At 51.1% G+C, this 23675-nt stretch overlaps 1 protein-coding gene across 1 annotated transcript in view; it reads left to right on the top strand.

Annotated features, from left to right (window-relative positions):
- The window catches only part of SCAP (SREBF chaperone), a gene marked incomplete in the record, with an annotated part of 103247 nt that overhangs the window by 53733 nt on the left and 25839 nt on the right, over nt 1–23675 (top strand). Inside the window, 7 exon segments of the mRNA XM_073632510.1 lie at nt 2314–2471; nt 4776–4996; nt 6848–6953; nt 9424–9599; nt 19292–19418; nt 19529–19641; nt 22957–23051. Coding sequence (XP_073488611.1) covers nt 2314–2471; nt 4776–4996; nt 6848–6953; nt 9424–9599; nt 19292–19418; nt 19529–19641; nt 22957–23051 — 996 coding nt within the window.

Here is a 23675-nt window from a genome sequence, read left to right as displayed (position 1 = left end):
GCCAGAGCTAAGTAAATGAAGAAGAAGAATAATAATAGTGTGTCCATAGAAAATTATGAATTCCAATCCCTTCAAATGTGATAGGTGAGTGCAACAGACTGATGTCACAACCCCAATAATGCTCCACCACAGTGATAAGTGCCACTTCCGCTCCCTTAAGAATAAAGCTCACCAGATGCTGTTGCCCTTCGCTCTCGTGTCTGGCAAAATTGCTTAAGAGTTAAATTGAAGAGCTGTTAATGGACGCCTAATTCCATCCAGATAGTTGGCTTCACACTCCACATGTAGGGGATAAAAGTGAAGACAAAGCCTCCAGTAGTGTAAAATACCTTAAGGTAGCTGGTTTATTTAAAAAGTATTTCACGTTTACTGAATTAAAATCAAACAAGCCTTCATAATGTTTATCTCATTGGTGCTAAGTGATATGGTGCTGCGATCTTGCCGCTCCTTCACTCGCACCGCCACCAGTCTCTGTCCTGGCATCAGATTAGGCTTCCATTAACAGCTCTTCAATTTAACACTTAAGTGATTTTGCCAGACACGAGAGCGAAGGGCAACAGCATCTGGTGAGCTTTATTCTTAGTAGAGAGGAAGTGGCACTTATCACTGTATTTACATAAAAATAAACAACAACTAAAAAAAAAAAAAAAAACCAAGCGTGCTTACATCAGCAAGTAAAGAAAACCGTTTCCTGACAAGATGTCATTAAAATATGTTTCTATGTTAACAAAAAAGAGACTACAAACCCCGAACCTCAACTTAAACACAATCCAGGCTAAGAAAAATTTTGAGATTTAATCGCCATTGGGATGCGATTCCAAACCCCCCCCCAATTAACCCCCCCCCCCCCATCATTTACCTCGACTTCCACATCATCCACCTTGCATTCTGCACCAACCACTCTCATTCCCTTAACACCCCCCCCCCCCCCCCCCACCATCATCCAATCCATCCCTCACTCCACCCCTCGGTGTCTGCTGATCTCCAGTCGCACTTCTGCCACGCTGAGGAGGAGGGGTTGGCACCACCATACACACTGGTCCAGCATCCTCCACTGCCTTCACTACTTTAGGAGAAACGGGTGCAGACACAGTTGAAAACCACACTTTCTAACACTGACTAGGGAACCACAGACTGGGGGGACACTGACACCACAGACTGCCTCACAGACACAGATTTTGACGGGACAGAGACACTAGGATCCCCTTGTACAACCTCTGCCAACCCAGACTCTTCTCCATCCAGACGGAAAAATTCATCCACTAACTCTGGCTTATTGTGCAAAGCCTCAGGGCACCGGCTATAAGGGTGACCAACCTTATCACATAGGTTACATTTAATGATGTTACAGTCCCTTGCAAGATGCCCCAGTTCTTCACACAAAGAACACCTCTGTTTTGGACAGTTAGATGAGAAATGTCCCTTGACTCCACATTTATGGCACACCTTAGGTTGACCAGGGTAGAAGACGGTAATCCTATTTCTACCAATAAAGACAGAGGAGGGCAAATGCTGGACCACATTCTCACACACACTCAACCTCATTGACACCGACCACCCACCCGTCCAGATTCCTCTATCATCCACAATCTTTTTTTAGGGGACACATCGTTTCACCAAACCTCCTTAACCAGACCCATAAATCCTCGGGGGGTATACACTCATTCCTTGTTAGGATAGTCAAATTCTTAATCAAGAGCTGTCGTGAGACTCGATGCCTCTTCCAGAGACCTCAGCTTGGGGACTTCCCTCCTTACTGTTTCCAAACTTACTATACGGGGATTTCTTTCTTATTTCCTGAGATCTTCATTAATGACAGCAAGTTTCTGTTCCTCCTTAGCAATGCGGCAAAGTATGTTCACCACTTTGTCCTGGAAGATTGGTAAGGACCCCTCTTGCATAGGGACAGGCCCAGGATCCATTGCAGCTTGAGCACATGGAGTAGGCCTCAGTGCCTCCTGGAGAGCCTCCACCTTCATCTCCCCCCGCCCACTGCATGGGGGCTGGGGGAGAAGCTTGCAGGACAGGCCCAGGGTTGATGTTTCCTCCAGCTGGGACCAAAGCAGAGCGAGCCAACAGTACCTTGTAAAACAGCACCACCTGGTGGAGGAGCTCCTCTGGTGCAGAGACTGATGTGACTGGCTCGGTGATCTCTGTACAGCACTGCGGTATATGTCAGAGCTATATAAATGTATAATAATATGTGACCGTCGGGGAGGGGACATTAGAGTGTAAGCTCTTCTGGTACAGAGACTGATGTGACTGGCTCAGTGTTCTATGTAATGTGGTTCTATACTTGTTCTTTCCCTGCAGTATCTTGGACCTCCCGTGGCCTACATCCAGCAAGTCCTGGTGAAGGGGGTGGTGTCTCCGTGGGACAAGAACTTCCTGGCTGTGGATGTGTTTCGTTCTCCTTTGTCACGAGTGTTCTCCTTAGTAGAGGAAATCCGGAACCATGTGCTCAGGGACAGGTACTTCCAGCCCCCCCGATATCCTGCCAAGGCATTCACTCAATATACACTCAGAGATGGGGGTCCACGGGTTCAACAAAGGCCTGGGGTTCAATTAAAAAGGAATCGTAGACATAATGCTGTGAGAGACTAGTAACGTAGTATTAGTGTTTGGTCATTATAGGTGCTGCTATTGATTAAGCTTAAAGTGAAAGCAAACTATTAACTAGTCTTAAAAATGTTCCCTCCCACTTCCCGCTACCTATCCTACCTAACCTGTATAAAAAAAGATGTCTGTGTACTTACCTAATTTAGTCTGCTTCAGTCATGTCAGGTTATCCCACAGGCCCAGCTTTCCTGTGTCAGTGAGCAGCTGCTGCAGGGGAAAGGAGGGAGAGCTGGTGCAGTCCTGTTGTTGTCCCGCAGCTCTAGCTCTCCTGTGTCAGTGAGTTGCTGCTGCAGGTTAAGGGAGGGAGTCTTGGTTCAATCACGTGATCCCACAGCTCCAGCTCTCTTGTGTCAGTGAGTGGCTGCTGCAGGGGAGCGAAGGGGGCAAAGGCCCGGTCACGTGATCCCGCAGCTCCAGCTCTCCTTTTGTGAGTGGCCACTGCAGGGGAAAGGGAGCGCTGATCAGGTCACGTAATCCCGCAGCTCCAGCTTTCTTGTGTCAGTGAGTGGCTGCTGCAGGGGAACAAAGGGGGCACCGGTCCAGTCACGTGATCCCGCAGCTCCAGCTCTCCCTTTTGTGAGTGGCCGCTGCAGGGGAAAGGAGGGAGCGTTGTCTGTTAGAGGCTGCTGCAGGGTATTGGCGGGAGTGCCGGTTTGGTCATGTGATCCTGCAGCTCTAGCTTTCTTGTGTCTGAGTGGCGCTGCAGTTAAAAGGAGGAAGTGCGGTCTGTGAGTGACTGCTGCAGGGGAAAAGAAAGGACCGCCGGTCTAGCTATGTGATCCCGTAGCTCTCCTGTGTCTGAGAGTGTTTGCTGCAGGGGAAAGGAGGAAGCACTGTGAGTGACCGCTGCAGGGGAAAGAAGAGAGCGCCCATCTGGCCATGTGATCCCGTAGCTCTCCTGTGTCTGAGAGTGGCTGCTGCAGGGGAAAGGAGGAAGCACTGTCTGAGTGGCCACTGCAATTTAAAGAAAGGAACGCTCGCCCCGGTCATGTGATCCCACAGCTCCCAGCTCTCTTGTGTCAGTGAGTGGCTGCAGCAAGGAAGAGGAGGGAGCGCCGGTCCAGTCCTTTGATTCTGCAGCTCCAGCTTTCCTGTGTCAGTGAGTGGCTGCTGCAGAGGAAAGGAGGGAGCGCTGGTTCGATCACGTGATCCCGCAGCTCCAGCTCTCCTGTGTCAGTGAGTGGCTGCTGCAGGGGAAAAGAGGGTTTCCACAGTCCGGTCATGTGATCCCACAGCTCCAGCTCTCTTGTGTCAGTGAGTGGCTGCAGCAAGGTAGAGGAGGGAGCGCCGGTCCAGTCCTTTGATTCTGCAGCTCCAGCTTTCCTGTGTCAGTGAGTGACTGCAGCAAGGTAAAGGAGGGAGCGCTGGTTCAGTCCTGTGATTCTGCAGCTCCAGCTTTCCTTATGTCAGCGAGTGGCTGCAGCAGGGGAAATGAGGGAACGCCAGTCTGGGTCATGTGATCCACAGCTTCAGCTCTCCTGTGTCTGAGAGTTGCTACTGCAGAGGAAAAGAGGGACTGGTGGTCTGGTCTGCAGCTCCAGCTCTCCTCTGTCAGTGAACGGAGGGAGTACCGACAACAGCGTGGCCATAGGAGCCCTATGGGTGATGTGTCGGGTTCTGGGATTCCCAGCCGTTGAGCGCTCCCTTACACAGGATCACGTGACCGAACCGGAGTGGTTTGAAAATAAGTGAGGACTATACTATATAGTCTTGATTTTGCTTAAAAACCTAGAAGAATATCTAAAGCCAGAACGTTTGGATGGAGCTGTGAAGGGTTAGAACCTCTGTCAGGTGTCTGTTTCAGTCTGTGTCCCCGCTGGGTAGATTTATCCTCCTTGTTTGTCTTGGTGACCACTTGAGACAAAGTTATGGTAAATCGCGAATATCACCACAGCAGGAGGTGAGGGAGAATCTTCCAATAAGGACATAGGAGGGGATCTCCTCTTACTTTGGAGAAGGTTCCTTGTCCCCAGTCAGGCACAGACAATACACAGACTGATAGGACTTTCCCTGTTCTAACGAACCCATCAGTGTCAAAATATTTCCAACAATAGATGAAATCGGGAAAAGGGATCCCGTTTTTTAAGGCAATGATGGTTGGGTGGTTGGTGTTTAGTCATTAGTTCTCATATCCTGTGTTGTGTGTCCCTCTGCAGAGCCGGTCAGAAGAGCCTGGAGGACGTGTGTCTGCAGGTAACCGATCTGCTGCCAGGACTCCGGAAACTCCGGGACAAACTGCCCGAACATGGCTGCCTCCTCCTGTCTCCGGCCAACTTCTGGCAAAACAACCGCGATCTGTTCAACGACGACCCAGACCTTATCCGGACCATCCAGCAACATGAACCCAAGACCCTGCAGACCTCCGCCACCCTCCGAGGTAAGGGAACCCCTCTCACTTCTCACCGCAAAGGTTCCTGCTCCGCCCTCTGCGTGTACCCTGGTTCCTGCTCCGCCCTCTGCATGTACCCTGGTTCCTGCTCCGCCCTCTGCGTGTACCCTGGTTCCTGCTCCGCCCTCTGCGTGTACCCTGGTTCCTGCTCCGCCCTCTGCGTGTACCCTGGTTCCTGCTCCGCCCTCTGCGTGTACCCTGGTTCCTGCTCCGCCCTCTGCGTGTACCCTGGTTGCTGCCCGGCCCTCTGCGGGTACCCTGGTTGCTGCCCGAGCCCTCTGCGTGTACCCTGGTTGCTGCCCGGCCCTCTGCGTGTACCCTGGTTGCTGCCCGGCCCTCTGCGGGTACCCTGCTTGCTGCCCGGCCTCTGCGGGTACCCTGGTTGCTGCCCGGCCCTCTGCGGGTACCCTGGTTGCTGCCCGGCCCTCTGCGGGTACCCTGGTTCCTGCTCCGCCCTCTGCGGGTACCCTGGTTGCTGCCCGGCCCTCTGCGGGTACCCTGGTTGCTGCCCGGCCCTCTGCGGGTACCCTGGTTGCTGCCCGGCCCTCTGCGGGTACCCTGGTTGCTGCCCGGCCCTCTGCGGGTACCCTGGTTGCTGCCCGGCCCTCTGCGGGTACCCTGGTTGCTGCCCGGCCCTCTGCGGGTTACCCCGGTTGCTGCCCGGCCCTCTGCGGGTTACCCCGGTTGCTGCCCGGCCCTCTGCGGGTTACCCCGGTTGCTGCCCGGCCCTCTGCGGGTTACCCCGGTTGCTGCCCGGCCCTCTGCGGGTTACCCCGGTTGCTGCCCGGCCCTCTGCGGGTTACCCCGGTTGCTGCCCGGCCCTCTGCGGGTTACCCCGGTTGCTGCCCGGCCCTCTGCGGGTTACCCCGGTTGCTGCCCGGCCCTCTGCGGGTTACCCCCGGTTGCTGCCCGAGCCCTCTGCGGGTTACCCCGGTTGCTGCCCGGCCCTCTGCGGGTTACCCCGGTTGCTGCCCGGCCCTCTCTGCGGGTTACCCCGGTTGCTGCCCGGCCCTCTGCGGGTTAGCCCGGTTGCTGCCCGGCCCTCTGCGGGTTAGCCCGGTTGCTGCCCGGCCCTCTGCGGGTTAGCCCGGTTGCTGCCCCGGCCCTCTGCGGGTTAGCCCGGTTGCTGCCCGGCCCTCTGCGGGTTAGCCCGGTTGCTGCCCGGCCCTCTGCTGGTTAGCCCGGTTGCTGCCCGGCCCTCTGCGGGTTAGCCCGGTTGCTGCCCGGCCCTCTGCGGGTTAGCCCGGTTGCTGCCCGGCCCTCTGCGGGTTAGCCCCGGTTGCTGCCCGGCCCTCTGCGGGTTAGCCCCGGTTGCTGCCCGGCCCTCTGCGGGTTAGCCCGGTTGCTGCCCGGCCCTCTGCGGGTTAGCCCGGTTGCTGCCCGGCCCTCTGCGGGTTAGCCCGGTTGCTGCCCGGCCCTCTGCGGGTTAGCCCGGTTGCTGCCCGGCCCTCTGCGGGTTAGCCCGGTTGCTGCCCGGCCCTCTGCGGGTTAGCCCGGTTGCTGCCCCGGCCCTCTGCGGGTTAGCCCGGTATGCTTGCCCCGCCCTCTGCGGGTTAGACCCGGTTGCTGCCCCGCCCTCTGCGGGTTAGCCCGGTTGCTGCCACCGCCCTCTGCGGGTTACCCCGGTTGCTGCCCCGCACCTCTGCATTTACCCTGGGTTCCTTTTCCGCCCTCTGCGTGGTCCCCAGTTTCCTGCTCCGCCCTCTGCGTGCTCCCTGTGTGGTTGTTCACTTTTAAATTTAAATTATCTTATTTGTTGTTCTTTCTTTTTTTTTCTTCTTTTATCATCTATTAGCCCTATTTGTAAAATTAATCTTTTTTTTTTTTCTCTTTGAACAGATTTGCTGTTTGGTGTTCCGGGAAAGCAGAGCGGAGTCAGTCTTTACAACCGCAAGCGGATCGTGTCCTACACCATCACCCTGGTTCTGCGCAGATATGACGCCAAGTGAGTAAACGGGGGAACGCCGGCTGTTTGATCGATCCGGGAGAGATTATGTGTGTTATGGGTGTGGTTTTTTTTTTTTTTTTAATAATTCCAATTTGAACTCCAGATTTCTCATAACCCCAGCCCCTCACCCCACCCCCCTCACTTAAAGCCCCAACCTTTACCCCACTTTAGGTCAAAAATTCTGCCCTGAGAGTGAAATGTTAGACTGCCAAACCAGTTAGGGGAGTCATTCTAAAGCACCCTTAGAGGAGAAGTGCTACGTTTATTGAGATATATAGATGATATTGTCAAAAGTATATTGTATTGGGACGCCTGCCTTTACACACACATGAACTTTAATGACATCCCAGTCTTAGTCCAGAGGGTTCAATATTGAGTTGGCTCCGCCCTTTGCAGCTATAACAGCTTCACCTCTTCTGGGAAGGCCGTCCACAAGGTTTAGGAGGGTGTCTATGGGAATGTTTGACCATTCTTCCAGAAGAGCATTTGTGAGGTCAGGGACTGATGTTGGATGAGAAGGCCTGGCTCGCATTCTCCACTCTAATTCATCCCAAAGGTGTTCTATCGGTTGAGGTCAGGACTCTGTGCAGGCCAGTCACGTTCCTCCACCCCAAACTCGCTCATCCATGTCTTTATGGACCTTGCTTTGTGCACTGGTGGGCAGTCATGTTGGAACAGGAAGGAACCATCCCCAAACTGTTCCCACAAAGTTGGGAGCATGAAATTGTCCAAAATGTCTTGGTATGCTGACGCCTTTAGAGTTCCCTTCACTGGAACTAAGGGACCAAACCCCACCCCTGAGTACTACTGCACTAAACCATGCTCACATGTCGTCATGTGCAGTAGTACTCTGAGCTCAGGTGGCTTTAACCCCGCCGCACCCCTGCACCCTGCACTCTGTAGGTAGCGCACCCCTGCACCCTGCACTCTGTAGGTAGCGCACCCCTGAACCCTGCACGTAGCGCACCCCTGAACCCTGCATGTAGCGCACCCCTGAACCCTGCACGTAGCGCACCCCTGAACCTCTGCACGTAGCGCACCCCTGAACCCTGCACGTAGCGCACCCCTGAACCCTGCACGTAGCGCACGCCCTGAACCCTGCACGTAGCGCACCCCTGAACCCTGCACTCTGTAGTTAGCGCACCCCTGAACCCTGCACGTAGCGCACCCCTGAACCCTGCACTCTGTAGTTAGCGCACCCCTGAACGCTGAACCCTGCACCCCTGATACAACTGACCGTTTGAGTGCAAACATCTGCTGATGGCGGCCCATGATGAAATTGAGTTTGACACCCCTGCCCTACATCATGGGTACTCAACCTGCGGCCCTACAGCTGTTGCAGAACTACAAGTTCCATGAGGCATTGCAAGGCTGACAGTTGGTGACTCCCAAAGGCAGAAGCATGATGGGACTTGTAGTTCGCAGCAGCTGGAGGGAAACAGGTTGAGCACTCATGCCCTGTGTCATGATCTAAACTTTTACAGGGATAAGCAGTTGGGAGGAGCCATCAAGTGCTCCACCCCCTCCTGTTTCTGCGCATACCAGCTGCAATGGGATCCGCTGTTTCTATTACAGGAAGTCCTGCATATCTGGCACTGCAAGCACAGGTCTGAACCCATGGTTAGTGTTGGCAGGAAGCGGGGATACAGCAAGGAAGCTGGCAGGATCTCCAGGTCTTTAGGCAGTATTGGCATAGAGTTTTATAAAAGAGGTTGCAATATACAGGGGGTCCCCGGGTTACAAACAAGTTAGGGACTATAGGTTTGTTCTTAAGTCGAATCTGTTTGTAAGTCGGAACAGGTACATTTTTTAAGTGTAGCTCCAGCCAAAAAAAACTATTTTTAAGCTTTTTGGATAGCATAGGGAAGGGTTAGCACCCCTGTGACATTTGTTTTGCTGTCTGTGCCCCTGTTCAGAAGATTTCACCTCACTTTCTGTCCCAATGACAATTGGATTTTGAAAATTTTGGGTTGTTGTGGAAACAAGCCTTGGTGATAAAGCATCAGTGGAGGTACCTTTTCCCCAAAATAGCTCTTACAGGAGAGAATTTCCCTTCCTAGGGGTAGATTTCCTCTCACTTCCTGTTGTCTGCCTCCGTTTGTAAGTAGGAGTCGTTTGTAAGTCGGATGTTTGTAACTAGGGGACCCCCTGTACAAGGTTTTAATGTACTGAGGAATTTACTTTAGGAAAGTTTTTTTATTTTTTATTTTTGGAGTTCGTCCTTCACTTTAATTCACACTTCAAATAATAAATGTGAATCCTCGAACTCTGTGAAGGATTTGGAAACCTGTTTGAGTCTCACGCACACCTGCCACGCTGCAGAGCCAGGTTGGTGATTGGTGATACCATTAGTGTCACCAACCTTTCAGTTTTGGTATCTTCCTGTGTTACTGCCCGTTCGTTGGGTTATGAAGGAGTGTAGTGGTGCTGTTCCCTGTAAGTGTTCTTTATATATATTTTTTTTCAGGTTTCTGAACAGTCTGAGGTCCCACCTGACACAGCTGTATCCTCGCACCAACGGCACCTCCCGGGGGAAGAACATGGTCCACGTCCATTTCAAGGAAGAGATTGGCATAGCGGAGCTCATCCCTCTGGTCACCACCTACATCATCCTGTTTGCTTATATTTATTTCTCACTAGTGAGTACAGCTCTCTACAAATATATCATTTAGCATTCAATGTAGCAGCGCTATAAAAACAAAATAACAAAAAAATGAACTGATCCAAACAGTGAATATATGTGAACTACAACACACAGCAGCATGTGTAAAATGATGAAAATTGATAAACAGTCCATAAAAAACACACATCAGTGTAGATTCTTGTGATATATACACCTCTCCAAGACAGTGCACCTCCACCACATAGAAATACCAAAAGGCAAGCTCTAGTGAGCCTGCGGCTATAGTACCCAACCAGGGCCTCTTGAATGTCCCTCCCCGAGGCGACGTCAGTTTGTGACGAAACGCGTGTAGGGAGGTTGACGTGCTGACGTCAGCAGTGGACAGGGGTTCGCAAGCCGGACATGTTTTTTTTTTGTTTTTGTTTTTTGTTTTTTTTTTTGTTTTTTATGGACTGTTTATCAATTTTCATAATTTTACACAATGTTGCTGTGTGTTGCAGTTCACATATATTCACTGTTTGGATCAGTTCATTTTTTGTGTTGTTTTATTTGTTTTTATTTTTATAGCGCTGCTACATTGAATTGCTTATCTGTACATGTGTGTATCTCACAGTTTTAGCAGCTGCTTTATTTTATTTATTTATTTTTTTGCTTTTTGTTTTCATTGCGGTAATCTTCATTTTCCATATCATTAGCATTGCTGCAGAATTGCTGGACCTCCTCCAGTGTAACTGATTCCTATAGACCTTCTCAGAGTCCTACTTATAGAGAGGTCACCATCCGTAGCTGAGCAGCAAAGCCGTATTATGTTAAAGCTGAACTCCAACCTTTTATCCTTTTTTGCCCTCCACTTGTAGCAATGTTCTCTCTGATATTGAAGCTGATCATCTCCACGGAATACCCCTTTAAATTTGAGCTGGCCTTCATTTCCTGTGTGAATTACTCCAATCTTCATCATCAATCATTTTTGCTCTTCATTATGTGTGGTCCTGATCTATAGGGCTGGCATCAGTCACTGTACTGCTGTTCCTAAACGTTCTATAAAAGAACACTTGCCCGACATCCCTTCGGAGATGCATTCTCCTCCCTGCTTGGTGCTGCAGACTTTTTTAGCAGTGCAGTCAGGTGAGCAGTTGCTCGATTACACTCTACTCAATCAACAGATTGTACAGCTAAACTCTGTAGCACCCAGTGGCTGGCGGGGGGGGGTGCACGTCTAAAGGGATGCTGGGGATGTGTTCTTTCATATAACGCAACAGGCCAGGGCGCTGTGATTGTTACAGGAGCCTGCTGGCCCCTCCCACCAAACTCGATCTTAGTATGGAGAAAAGACCAGAAATACAGACCCAGCTGATGAAAAGCGATATCTCAAAGAATTCTTCTGGGTGCAAATATAAGCAATAGGGGCGGTCATCTGTCCCAAACCGCAGGTAATCGATCACCTGTGGATAGCTGGAGGCCACTGTCAGCTAGAGCCGCACGATTCTGGCGGCGTAAAATCTTTCACACTATACAAAAAAAAAATTGGGCGAACTTTACTGGTTAATTTTTTTTTTTTTTTTTTTTTTAATTCATTAAAGTGCAATTGCATTTGAACGACTGCTGCGCAAATACAGTGCAACATAAAATATTGCAACAACCACCATTTTATTCTCTAGGGTCTCTACTAAAAATATATATATGTGTTTGGGGGTTCTAAGTAATTTTCTAGCAAAAATAAAAAAAAAATTTTACTTGAAACCAACAAATGTCAGAAAATGGTTTAGTGTTTAATTGGTTAAACTTCCCTCATTTACACACCAAAGTCTATTCCTTTGATCTAAAGGACAAATTGTTACAATGTTTATACTTCCACTGCTAAAGAATGTTGTGATTCCTGGCAGACTGCCTGTTTTTTTTCTTTTACCTTTTCACTGGCTTCAGCAGAGCAGAGAGAATTCTCTACAAGAAAGAATCAGGAAATACTTTATCAAGATTGCAAGGGGGAAAAAATCGCAATAACGATTCTTAGTGATTAATCGTGCAGCTCTACTGTCAGCCTATCATTGCTTTTCTACGGGATAAACGGCTGCATCTACCAGTTGCTCTGGATCTGTGGTTTCCAAACTGCAGCCCGGGGGACAGATGTGGCCCTTAGCCGGCCCCATTTCATCCACTGACACTGACAAAGGGGCACAATTCCTCCCACTGACACCAATGATGGGACACTATTCCTCCCACTGACACCAATGATGGGACACTATTCCTCCCACTGACACCAATGATGGGACACTATTCCTCCCACTGACACCAATGATGGGACACTATTCCTCCCACTGACACCAATGATGGGGCACTATTCCTCCCACCTACACCAATGATGGGACACTATTCCTCCCACTGACACCAATGATGGGACACTATTCCTCCCACTGACATCAATGATGGGGCACTATTCCTCCCACTGACACCAATAATGGGACACTATTCCTCCCACTGACATCAATGATGGGGCACTATTCCTCCCACTGACACCAATAATGGGACACTATTCCTCCCACTGACACCAATGATGGGACACTATTCCTCCCACTGACATCAATGATGGGGCACTATTCCTCCCACTGACACCAATAATGGGACACTATTCCTCCCACTGACACCAATGATGGGGCACTATTCCTCCCACTGACACCAATGATGGGGCACTATTCCTCCCATTGACATCAACGATGGGGCACTATTCCTCCCACTGACATCAACGATGGGGCACTATTCCTCCCACTGACACCAATGATGGGGCACTAGTCCTCCAACTGACACCAATGATGGGGCACTATTCCTCCCATTTACACCAATGATGGGGCACTATTCCTCCCATTTACACCAATGATGGGGCACGGTTCCTCCCACTGACACCAATGATGGGGCACGGTTCCTCCCACTGACACCAATGATGGGACACGGTTCCTCCCACTGACACCAATGATGGGACACTATTTTTTTCCACCGACGTCGGGACCTTCTACTCTCACTGACCACTGTGTACGGCCCTCGTAAAGTCTGAAAGTTTGGAGACCCCCTGCTCTAGATTCTTGCTGCCAGTGTCACTAATTCCTGTTTGCAGGAGGTCTTGGAGCCCCCAGAAGTTTGTCCTGAAAAATGAACGATTAGAGCAAAATAAAAGGAAAGTGTCCTGCAGGGGACTGAACTGTGAATAACCCCGGAGGGGGGGGGGGGGGGGGCGGGCCCCGGTGCCGCAGCTCTGACACCGTCCCATTGTGCACTGCAGAATTTATGTGCCATTCAGGTCTTTCGCAGTCTTAAATGTGGCCGCTGAGGATTTTGGCATTCGTCTGGGTAGAGCTTTCTGGGCACACGGGGCTCCCAACCCCCCCAGGGGGGGGTGATGACTGCTGGCTGCCCACATGGAATATGGGGGAAGCTTCTGATTTCTTGTACTAACTTATGTGTACAGCGAATTCCTAAAGTACTCAGACCCCCTTCACTGTTCTCAATGTTTTATGATACTACAGATGTATCAATTCATTTTATTTCCTCATTAACCACTTGCCCTCCAGAAGATTTACCCCCTTAAAGTGGAGTTCCACCCAAAAGTGGAACTTCCGCTTGTTTGTCTCCTATATCACCCTCCCCCCCCCCCGTCCAGTGCCACATTTGGAACCTTTCGGGAGGGGGGGGCAGGCAGGCCCAGATCGGCCATAGGCCGCCGACCACCTGGCCGCCGGGCCACATTTTCTAAATTCTATCCCATGCCTCCACACCTCTCCCTTCTGTCATCTTACTCCGACTCCCGGGGGGCGAGGCAATGCTGAGTGAGCACCATTCAGTGCCGGCCATGGTTACTCGGTGACAGCTGCAAGGCCCGCCCCCAGGGACAGACTGACCATTCAGGCTCTCGGGCTCAGTGCCCGAGGGCCAGGGCTAGTAGGTGGACCTATGAGAGGCTCCTGGGTGGACGGGACAGGATGGATTCAGCCGCGGGATAGATGGTGTCAACAGGCTACTGGTCCTGAGAGGAGAGAGAGGGACCGAGAGAGCCGGGGGGGGGGGGGGGGGGGGGAGGAGGACGAGGAGGACTACACTTCCTGGACTGGGTAATGCCGCGTACACACGAGCGGACTTTACGGCAGACTTTGCCCGGCGGACGGGATTTCGTCGCACAATTCGATCGTGTGTGGGCTCCAGCGGACTTTGTTTGCTCAAAAGTTGGACGGACTTAGATTTGAAACATGTTTTAAATCTTTCCGTCGAACTCGAGTCCGGTCGAAAAGTCCGCTCGTCTGTATGCTAGTCCGACGGACAAAAAGCCACGCTAGGGCAGTTATTGGCTACTGGCTATGAACTTCCTTGTTTCAGTCCGGTGTACGTCATCACGTACGAATTCTACGGACTTTGGTGGATTGTGTGTAGGCAAGTCCGTTCATTCAGAAAGTCCATCGCAAAGTCTGCCGTAAAGTCCGACAGTGTGTACGCGGCATTAGTGTTATTGGCTGTGGCAGTGGGAGGAGGGACCGGCGAGCAGCTAAGAACCGGAGTGTGACAGCCTGCCTTCTACACGGACAGGGGAGAGACCACTCTGAGAGGAAATCTGTGGGGGATGGGGGGTGACCTGTATTTCATACAGTATAACGGTGGGATAGCAGACAATACTAATCAACCCACCCTCTTTCTCTCAACTCCCTTCTCTCACTACCCCCTCTCCTTCTCCCCCCCCCCTCTCCCACTACCCCACTTCCTACACCCCTCTCCCACTACCCCCCACTTCCTACACCCCTCTCACTACTTAAATCTCTCTCTCTCCCCTTCCTCCGTCTCTCTCCCCTTCCTCCGTCTCTCTCCTTCCTCCGTCTCTCTCCTTCCTCCGTCTCTCTCCCCTTCCTCCGTCTCTCTCCCCTTCCTCCGTCTCTCTCCCCTTCCTCCGTCTCTCTCCCCTTCCTCCGTCTCTCCCCTTCCTCCGTCTCTCCCCTTCCTCCGTCTCTCTCCCCTTCCTCCGTCTCTCTCCCCTTCCTCCGTCTCTCTCCCCTTCCTCCGTCTCTCTCCCCTTCCTCCGTCTCTCTCCCCTTCCTCCGTCTCTCCCCTTCCTCCGTCTCTCTCCCCTTCCTCCGTCTCTCTCCCCTTCCTCCGTCTCTCTCCCCTTCCTCCGTCTCTCTCCCCTTCCTCCGTCTCTCTCCCCTTCCTCCGTCTCTCTCCCCTTCCTCCGTCTCTCTCCCCTTCCTCCGTCTCTCTCCCCTTCCTCCGTCTCTCTCCCCTTCCTCCGTCTCTCTCCCCTTCCTCCGTCTCTCTCCCCTTCCTCCGTCTCTCTCCCCTTCCTCCGTCTCTCTCCCCTTCCTCCGTCTCTCTCCCCTTCCTCCGTCTCTCTCTCTCCCCTTCCTCCGTCTCTCTCTCTCTCCCCTTCCTCCGTCTCTCTCTCTCCCCTTCCTCCGTCTCTCTCTCTCCCCTTCCTCCGTCTCTCTCTCTCCCCTTCCTCCGTCTCTCTCTCTCCCCTTCCTCCGTCTCTCTCCCCTTCCTCCGTCTCTCTCCCCTTCCTCCGTCTCTCTCCCCCTTCCTCCGTCTCTCTCCCCTTCCTCCGTCTCTCTCCCCTTCCTCCGTCTCTCTCCCCTTCCTCCGTCTCTCTCCCCTTCCTCCGTCTCTCTCCCCTTCCTCCGTCTCTCTCTCTCCCCTTCCTCCGTCTCTCTCTCTCTCCCCTTCCTCCGTCTCTCTCTCTCTCCCCTTCCTCCGTCTCTCTCTCTCTCCCCTTCCTCCGTCTCTCTCTCTCTCCCCTTCCTCCGTCTCTCTCTCTCTCCCCTTCCTCCGTCTCTCTCTCTCCCCTTCCTCCGTCTCTCTCTCTCCCCTTCCTCCGTCTCTCTCCCCTTCCTCCGTCTCTCTCCCCTTCCTCCGTCTCTCTCCCCTTCCTCCGTCTCTCTCCCCTTCCTCCGTCTCTCTCCCCTTCCTCCGTCTCTCTCCCCTTCCTCCGTCTCTCTCCCCTTCCTCCGTCTCTCTCCCCTTCCTCCGTCTCTCTCCCCTTCCTCCGTCTCTCTCCCCTTCCTCCGTCTCTCTCCCCTTCCTCCGTTCTCTCTCTCTCCCCTTCCTCCGTCTCTCTCTCTCTCCCCTTCCTCCGTCTCTCCCCTTCCTCCGTCTCTCCCCTTCCTCCGTCTCTCCCCTTCCTCCGTCTCTCTCCCCTTCCTCCGTCTCTCTCCCCTTCCTCCGTCTCTCTCCCCTTCCTCCGTCTCTCTCCCCTTCCTCCGTCTCTCTCCCCTTCCTCCGTCTCTCCCCTTCCTCCGTCTCTCTCTCTCCCCTTCCTCCGTCTCTCTCTCTCTCCCCCTTCCTCCGTCTCTCTCTCTCTCCCCTTCCTCCGTCTCTCTCTCTCCCCTTCCTCCGTCTCTCTCTCTCCCCTTCCTCCGTCTCTCTCTCTCCCCTTCCTCCCTCTCTCTCTCCCCTTCCTCCGTCTCTCTCTCTCCCCTTCCTCCGTCTCTCTCCCCTTCCTCCGTCTCTCTCCCCTTCCTCCGTCTCTCTCCCCTTCCTCCGTCTCTCTCCCCTTCCTCCGTCTCTCTCCCCTTCCTCCGTCTCTCTCTCTCTCCCCTTCCTCCGTCTCTCTCTCTCTCCCCTTCCTCCGTCTCTCTCTCTCTCCCCTTCCTCCGTCTCTCTCTCTCTCCCCTTCCTCCGTCTCTCTCTCTCTCCCCTTCCTCCGTCTCTCTCTCTCTCCCCTTCCTCCGTCTCTCTCTCTCCCTTCCTCCGTCTCTCTCTCTCCCCTTCCTCCGTCTCTCTCTCTCCCCTTCCTCCCGTCTCTCTCCCCTTCCTCCGTCTCTCTCCCCTTCCTCCGTCTCTCTCCCCTTCCTCCGTCTCTCTCCCCTTCCTCCGTGCTCTCTCCCCTTCCTCCGTCTCTCTCCCCTTCCTCCGTCTCTCTCCCCTTCCTCCGTCTCTCCCCTTCCTCCGTCTCTCTCTCTCCCCTTCCTCCGTCTCTCTCTCTCCCCTTCCTCCGTCTCTCTCTCTCCCCTTCCTCCGTCTCTCTCTCTCCCCTTCCTCCGTCTCTCTCTCTCCCCTTCCTCCGTCTCTCTCTCTCCCCTTCCTCCGTCTCTCTCTCTCCCCTTCCTCCGTCTCTCTCTCTCCCCTTCCTCCGTCTCTCTCTCTCTCCCCTTCCTCCGTCTCTCTCTCTCTCCCCTTCCTCCGTCTCTCTCTCTCTCCCCTTCCTCCGTCTCTCTCTCTCTCCCCTTCCTCCGTCTCTCTCTCTCTCCCCTTCCTCCGTCTCTCTCTCTCCCCTTCCTCCGTCTCTCTCCCCTTCCTCCGTCTCTCTCCCCTTCCTCCGTCTCTCTCCCCTTCCTCCGTCTCTCTCCCCTTCCTCCGTCTCTCTCCCCTTCCTCCGTCTCTCTCCCCTTCCTCCGTCTCTCTCCCCTTCCTCCGTCTCTCTCCCCCTTCCTCCGTCTCTCTCTCTCTCTCCCCTTCCTCCGTCTCTCTCTCTCTCTCCCCTTCCTCCGTCTCTCTCTCTCTCTCCCCTTCCTCCGTCTCTCTCTCTCTCCCCTTCCTCCGTCTCTCTCTCTCTCCCCTTCCTCCGTCTCTCTCTCTCTCCCCTTCCTCCGTCTCTCTCTCTCTCCCCTTCCTCCGTCTCTCTCTCTCTCCCCTTCCTCCGTCTCTCTCCCCTTCCTCCGTCTCTCTCCCCTTCCTCCGTCTCTCTCCCCTTCCTCCGTCTCTCTCCCCTTCCTCCGTCTCTCTCCCCTTCCTCCGTCTCTCTCCCCTTCCTCCGTCTCTCTCCCCTTCCTCCGTCTCTCTCCCCTTCCTCCGTCTCTCTCCCCTTCCTCCGTCTCTCTCCCCTTCCTCCGTCTCTCTCCCCTTCCTCCGTCTCTCTCTCTCTCTCCCCTTCCTCCGTCTCTCTCTCTCTCTCCCCTTCCTCCGTCTCTCTCTCTCTCTCCCCTTCCTCCGTCTCTCTCTCTCTCTCCCCTTCCTCCGTCTCTCTCTCTCTCTCCCCTTCCTCCGTCTCTCTCTCTCTCTCCCCTTCCTCCGTCTCTCTCTCTCTCCCCTTCCTCCGTCTCTCTCCCCTTCCTCCGTCTCTCTCCCCTTCCTCCGTCTCTCTCCCCTTCCTCCGTCTCTCTCCCCTTCCTCCGTCTCTCTCCCCTTCCTCCGTCTCTCTCCCCTTCCTCCGTCTCTCTCCCCTTCCTCCGTCTCTCTCCCCTTCCTCCGTCTCTCTCTCTCTCTCCCCTTCCTCCGTCTCTCTCTCTCTCTCCCCTTCCTCCGTCTCTCTCTCTCTCTCCCCTTCCTCCGTCTCTCTCTCTCTCCCCTTCCTCCGTCTCTCTCTCTCTCCCCTTCCTCCGTCTCTCTCTCTCCCCTTCCTCCGTCTCCCCATCTCTCGCTCCCTCCTAGACATAGATGTACGGCAGCAAGGCGGCTCCGCTGCTCCAGATCACGTACCTGATCGGACACTTCCGGGTAGGGAGTGCACACCGCCGGCGACCTGGCCGTGCTGTGACTAAGCACAGCAGATGTCGATCACCGGGTGCATCATGCATCATGAATTTACACAGGACAAAGCCCTGCCTGTGTAAACAAGGCAGAGCTCTGTCCTGTCAGCGGGGAAGTAATAGCAGGGAATAAAATCCATGACTTCCCTTAGTAAAAGCACCAATCGCAGTACACACAAACACTGGCTAGGCACACATTTACCCTTTGATTGCCCCCTGATGTTTAATCCCCTTCCTAGCCAGTGTCATTAGTACAGTGACAGTGCATATTTTTTTAGCACTGATCACTGTATTAGTGTCAGATCGCCCACCTTACTATCGCAGTCCTGCTTTAAGTTGCTGATCGCCACCATTACTAGTATAACAAAAATAAAAAATCCAGTATATATCCCACAGCTTGTAGACGCTATAACTTTTGCGCTTATTGCAATTTTTTTTGTTTTTAATACTAGTAATGGCGATGATCAGCAGCTTATAGTGGGACTGCAGTATTGTGGCGGACAGTCTGACACTTACTGACACTTTGTGGGAACCAATGACATGAAGAGTGCATTCACACCTGAGGGTTTTCAGCCCCTAAAACGCTCATCTCAAAAGTTCAAAAAAGCCGAACAAGCAAAATCCCCATATTTTTTCCCAAAAATATGTAGCAGATTACATATTGGCCTACATTTTTTTTTTTTTTTTTAACAAATTAGATTTTTTTACATTTTTTATTGGATATGTTTTAAAGCAGAAAGTAAAAAAAAAAAATATTATTATTATTATTATTTTATTTTCCGGTCTCTCTTTTTATTTATAGCGCAAAAAATAAAAAACGCAGAGTTGATCAAATACCAGCAAAAGAAAGCTCTATTTGTGGGGGGGGGGGGAAGGACATCAATTTTATTTGTGTACAGCGCTGCACGACCGCGCAGTTGTCGGTTAAAGTAACGCAGCGCCGTATTGCAAAAAAATGGCCTGGTCACAAAATGGGGCGGGGGGGGGGGGGGGTAAATCTTCCTGAGGTCAGGTGGTGAAACAACTGTACTACCTGGCTGCAACATAACATTGAAAAAAAGTGAAAGGGGGGGGTCTGAATACTTTAGGAAAGCTCTGTATATAGACAACAATGTAATGAGAAGGGAGCGATTGTATTGCAGGAAATTCCTGTATTTATGTGATCGTTATGTGGAGCGATTCCAAGTCCTAATAATAATAATAATATCGCAGAATCCGGCCTTATCTGTGCCGTCCCGTCTGGGTGTCGTGTGGTGACCATCGTCTCTTTGTCCTTGCAGGGAAGATTGACCTGGTGAAGTCGAAGTGGGGTCTGGCGCTGGCGGCGGTGGTGACGGTCCTGAGCTCCCTGCTGATGTCGGTGGGTTTGTGCACCCTGTTTGGACTGACGCCAACCCTCAATGGCGGGTAAGTCGTTTCTGTTTTATCATTATAGACTGTTCAGTATATTGGGGGCCCGGGGCCCGGTCTATGGTGAGAGGTGATCTGTAGTATAAAGAGCCTCCTGTTTCTTGCAGGGAGATCTTCCCGTACCTGGTGGTGGTGATCGGTCTGGAGAACGTATTGGTGCTGACAAAGTCGGTCGTGTCCACTCCGGTTGACCTGGAAGTGAAGCTGCGGATAGCACAAGGTGCGTGTGATTGAGACCCATGGGGGGGAGAAGTCTTTCTGTAGACTTATACCCAGGGCTGCTTTTAGAAATCATGGGGCCCCGTATAGCCTTCCTGACAGGGCCCGCCCCCTCCCAGCCTGATAACGGCTCCAGCTGCATGAACAAATAACTCATTCTGGCAGCCAGAGTACATGAGCCCTTAATTTAATTTTTTTTTTTTTTATTAATTTATTAAAAATATATATTTAATTTTGTGTGTGTGTGTGTATATATGTATATATATATTTTATGTTTATTATAATAATAATATTATTATATAATATTATTATTACTATAAAGTTTACATATTAATGTTTATTATAATATATATATATATATATATATATATATATATATATATATTTAATTTTTGTTATAAATTTTATATATGTATATTTACTGTCTGTGTGTGTGTGTGTGTGTGTGTGTGTATATATATATATATATATATATATATAATTATTATTATACAAGATTTATATAGCGCCAACAGTTTACTCAGCGCTTTACAATGTATAAGGGGGACAACACAATTACAGTACAGTTCAATACTGAAGGGACAGGAGGGCCCGGCTCGTAGAGCTTACATTCTAAAGGGAGGGGGTGGTGGTACAAAAGGTAATGGCTGCAAAGAATGATTTGATGGGGGTGGCTCAGGGATATATATTACTTTATATCACATTATATATGAATTGTTATTGTTTTGAATATTTATCTATTTATTCACAATATGTTATTCTTTTAAATGCCTATTTATGCATCTGGTAGAGGGTTGGGATATATATTATTTTTCATATACATGTTTTACATATTTAATCTGCATTGGTTGGATTTCACTATTAGTGCCCCCTATATTTTAATATATACAGTATCTCACAAAAGTAAGTACACCCCTCAGTCACATTTTTGTAAATCTTTTCTTCTATCTTTTCATGTGACAACACTGAAGAAATGACACTTGTCTACAATGTAAAGTAGTGAGTGTACAGCTTGTATAACAGTGTAAATTTGCTGTCCCCTCAAAATAACTCAACACACAGCCATTAATGTCTAAACCGCTGGCAACAAAAGTCAGTACACCCCTAAGTGAAAATCTCCAAATTGGGCCCAATTAGCCATTTTCCCTCCCCGGTGTCATGTGACTCGTTAGTGTTACAAGGTCTCAGGTGTGAATGGGGAGCAGGTGTGTTAAATTTGGTGTTATCGCTCTCACTCTCTCATACTGGTCACTGGAAGTACAACATGGCACCTCATGGCAAAGAACTCTCTGAGGATCTGAAAAAAAGAATTGTTGCTCTACATAAAGATGGCCTAGGCCAGTGATGGCGAACCTTGGCACTCCAGATGTTTTGGAACTACATTTCCCATGATTCTCATGCACTCTGCAGTGTAGTTGAGCATCATGGGAAATGTAGTTCCAAAACATCTGGAGTGCCAAGGTTCGCCATCACTGGCCTAGGCATTGCTGTAGGGGTGGGGGGGTCAGCCTGTCAGTGCTCAGACCATACGCCGCACACTGCATCAAATTGGTCTGCATGGCTGTCATCCCAGAAGGAAGCCTCTTCTAAAGATGATGGACAAGAAAGTCCACAAACAGTTCTCTGAAGACAAGCAGACTAAGGACATGGATTATAGGAACCATGTCCTGTGGTCTGATGAGACCAAGATAAACGTATTTGGTTCAGATGGTGACAAGCGTGTGTGGGGGCAACCAGGTGAGGAGGACAAAGACAAGTGTGTCTTGTCTACAGTCAAGCATGGTGGTGGGAGTGTCATGGTCTGGGGCTGCATGAGTGCTGCCGGAACTGGGGAGCTACAGATCATTGAGGGAACCATGAATGCCAACATGTACTGTGACATACTGAAGCAGAGCATGATCCCCTCCCTTCAGAGACTGGGCCGCAGGGCAGTATTCCAACATGATAACCACCCCAAACACACCTCCAAGACCACCACTGCCTTGCTAAAGAAGCTGAGGGTAAAGGTGATGGACTGGCCAAGCATGTCTCCAGACCTAAACCCTATTGATCATCTGTGGGACATCCTCAAATGGAAGGTGGAGGAGCGCAAGATCTCTAACATCCACCAGCTCTGTGATGTCATCATGGAGGAGGGGAAGAGGACTCCAGTGACAACCTGTGAAGCTCTGGTGACCTCCATGCCCAAGAGGGTTAAGGCAGTGCTGGAAAATAATGGAGGCCACACAAAATATTGACACTTTGGGCCTAATTTGGAGATTTTCACTTAGGGGTGTACTGACTTTTGTTGCCAGCGGTTTAGACATTAATGGCTGTGTGTTGAGTTATTTTGAGGGGACAGCCAATTTACACTGTTATACAAGCTGTACACTCACTACTTTACATTGTAGACAAGTGTCATTTCTTCAGTGTTGTCACATGAAAAGATAGAAGAAAAGATTTACACAAATGTGACTGAGGGGTGTACTTACTTTTGTGAGATACTATATATAATACTTTTATTTTTATTTTTTTTTTTACAATATTTTTGTTCATTTTTCACTTTTTTTTTTTTTTAACAGTCCTCTTAGGTGGAGCCTTGGTGAAATCACAGGGTTCTAAAGTTTCACTTTTGAGACAGAGATTGAGGAAAGCTGCAATGCAGAATGGATGAGCAGGAAGCACTCTGTACAGAGGCTCCCTTGTTCATAGTAAACATGGTTTACAATGCTTCAGTTATGAATGAACACAGGAGTAATCAGGGGAAGTGCAGTGAAGTCCTGCTGCCAGCACAATGTTGAAATCTGAGAGGCTGAAAGCTGCTGCGGCTGGATGTTGCGGTGAATGGTACTAAGGAACATGCGCCCGGGGACAAATGCCCGGAACGCACACTGCTTGTATTTTGGACATTTGTCTCTCGGAACGCATACTGCCCTAAATGTAAGTACAATTCTGTGCTCCAGCCGCAGCAGTTTTTAGCGCCTCATAAAGTTCTACAGATTGCTGGCGGCGTGCCTTCCAGCTGCACTGAAACACCGGAACTAAACATCCAGAGTGCGTGAGGCCATAGGGGTCTCTGTTTTGTTACAAGATCCTGTTAAAGATGCTCAACATGAGTATAAGGAAAGCTTCCCTGTGTGCAATAAGAATTCAAAACCATCCTCACCCCATGCAGCAAACCTGCAAGCTCTATTCTTCCATTACCCAATATCGTTTTTACACAGGGGGTCACAGGCATGCTAAAAGACCTTTTTTTTTTTTTTTTTTTTTTTTTCATGGTGAGCTCCTTTTGTCGAATTTACTACTTGATTTTCACCAGTGTCTCCTGTGTGCGCAGGGTTAAGCAATGAGAGCTGGTCCATCATGAAGAACATGGCCACCGAGCTGGGAATCATCCTGATTGGTTATTTCACTCTGGTACCCGCCATTCAGGTAAATTAAATCACTTGCTGCTCAGTCATAAATATTTGAATTTCCTCCTCTACAGGGCTCGGTCTAGCAGGGCGGGGACCAGGCAGTTGGGGGAATCAGATGTGGGCAGGGAGGGTGAACGGCATGGCAAGTACTGAAACCGATCCTCTGTATGGCTCTCTCTGCAGCAGCTGAAAGCTAGCTTCTTCTCTCCCTCCCACCAGCTTTCAGCTGCTGCAGAGAGAGCCATACAGAGGATCGGTTTCAGTACCTGCCATGCCGTTCACCCTCCCTGCCCACATCTGGTCCCCCCGTATTGCTCTCCTTGCAGCAGCTGAAAGCTAGCTTCTTCTCTCCCTGCCACCACCTTTCAGCTGCTGCAGAGAGAGCCATACAGAGGATCGGTTTCAGTACCTGCCATGCCGTTCACCCTTCCTGCCCACATCTGGTCCCCCGGTATTGCTCTCTCTGCAGCAGCTGAAAGCTAGCTTCTTCTCTCCCTGCCACCACCTTTCAGCTGCTGCAGAGAGAGCCATACAGAGGATCGGTTTCAGTACCTGCCATGCCGTTCACCCTCCCTGCCCACATCTGGTCCCCCCGTATTGCTCTCCTTGCAGCAGCTGAAAGCTAGCTTCTTCTCTCCCT

The sequence above is a fragment of the Aquarana catesbeiana genome, linkage group LG05, assembly GCF_042186555.1.
Source record: "Aquarana catesbeiana isolate 2022-GZ linkage group LG05, ASM4218655v1, whole genome shotgun sequence".
Lineage (NCBI taxonomy): Eukaryota > Metazoa > Chordata > Amphibia > Anura > Ranidae > Aquarana > Aquarana catesbeiana.
This window is presented reverse-complemented; position numbering and strand designations above follow the sequence as displayed.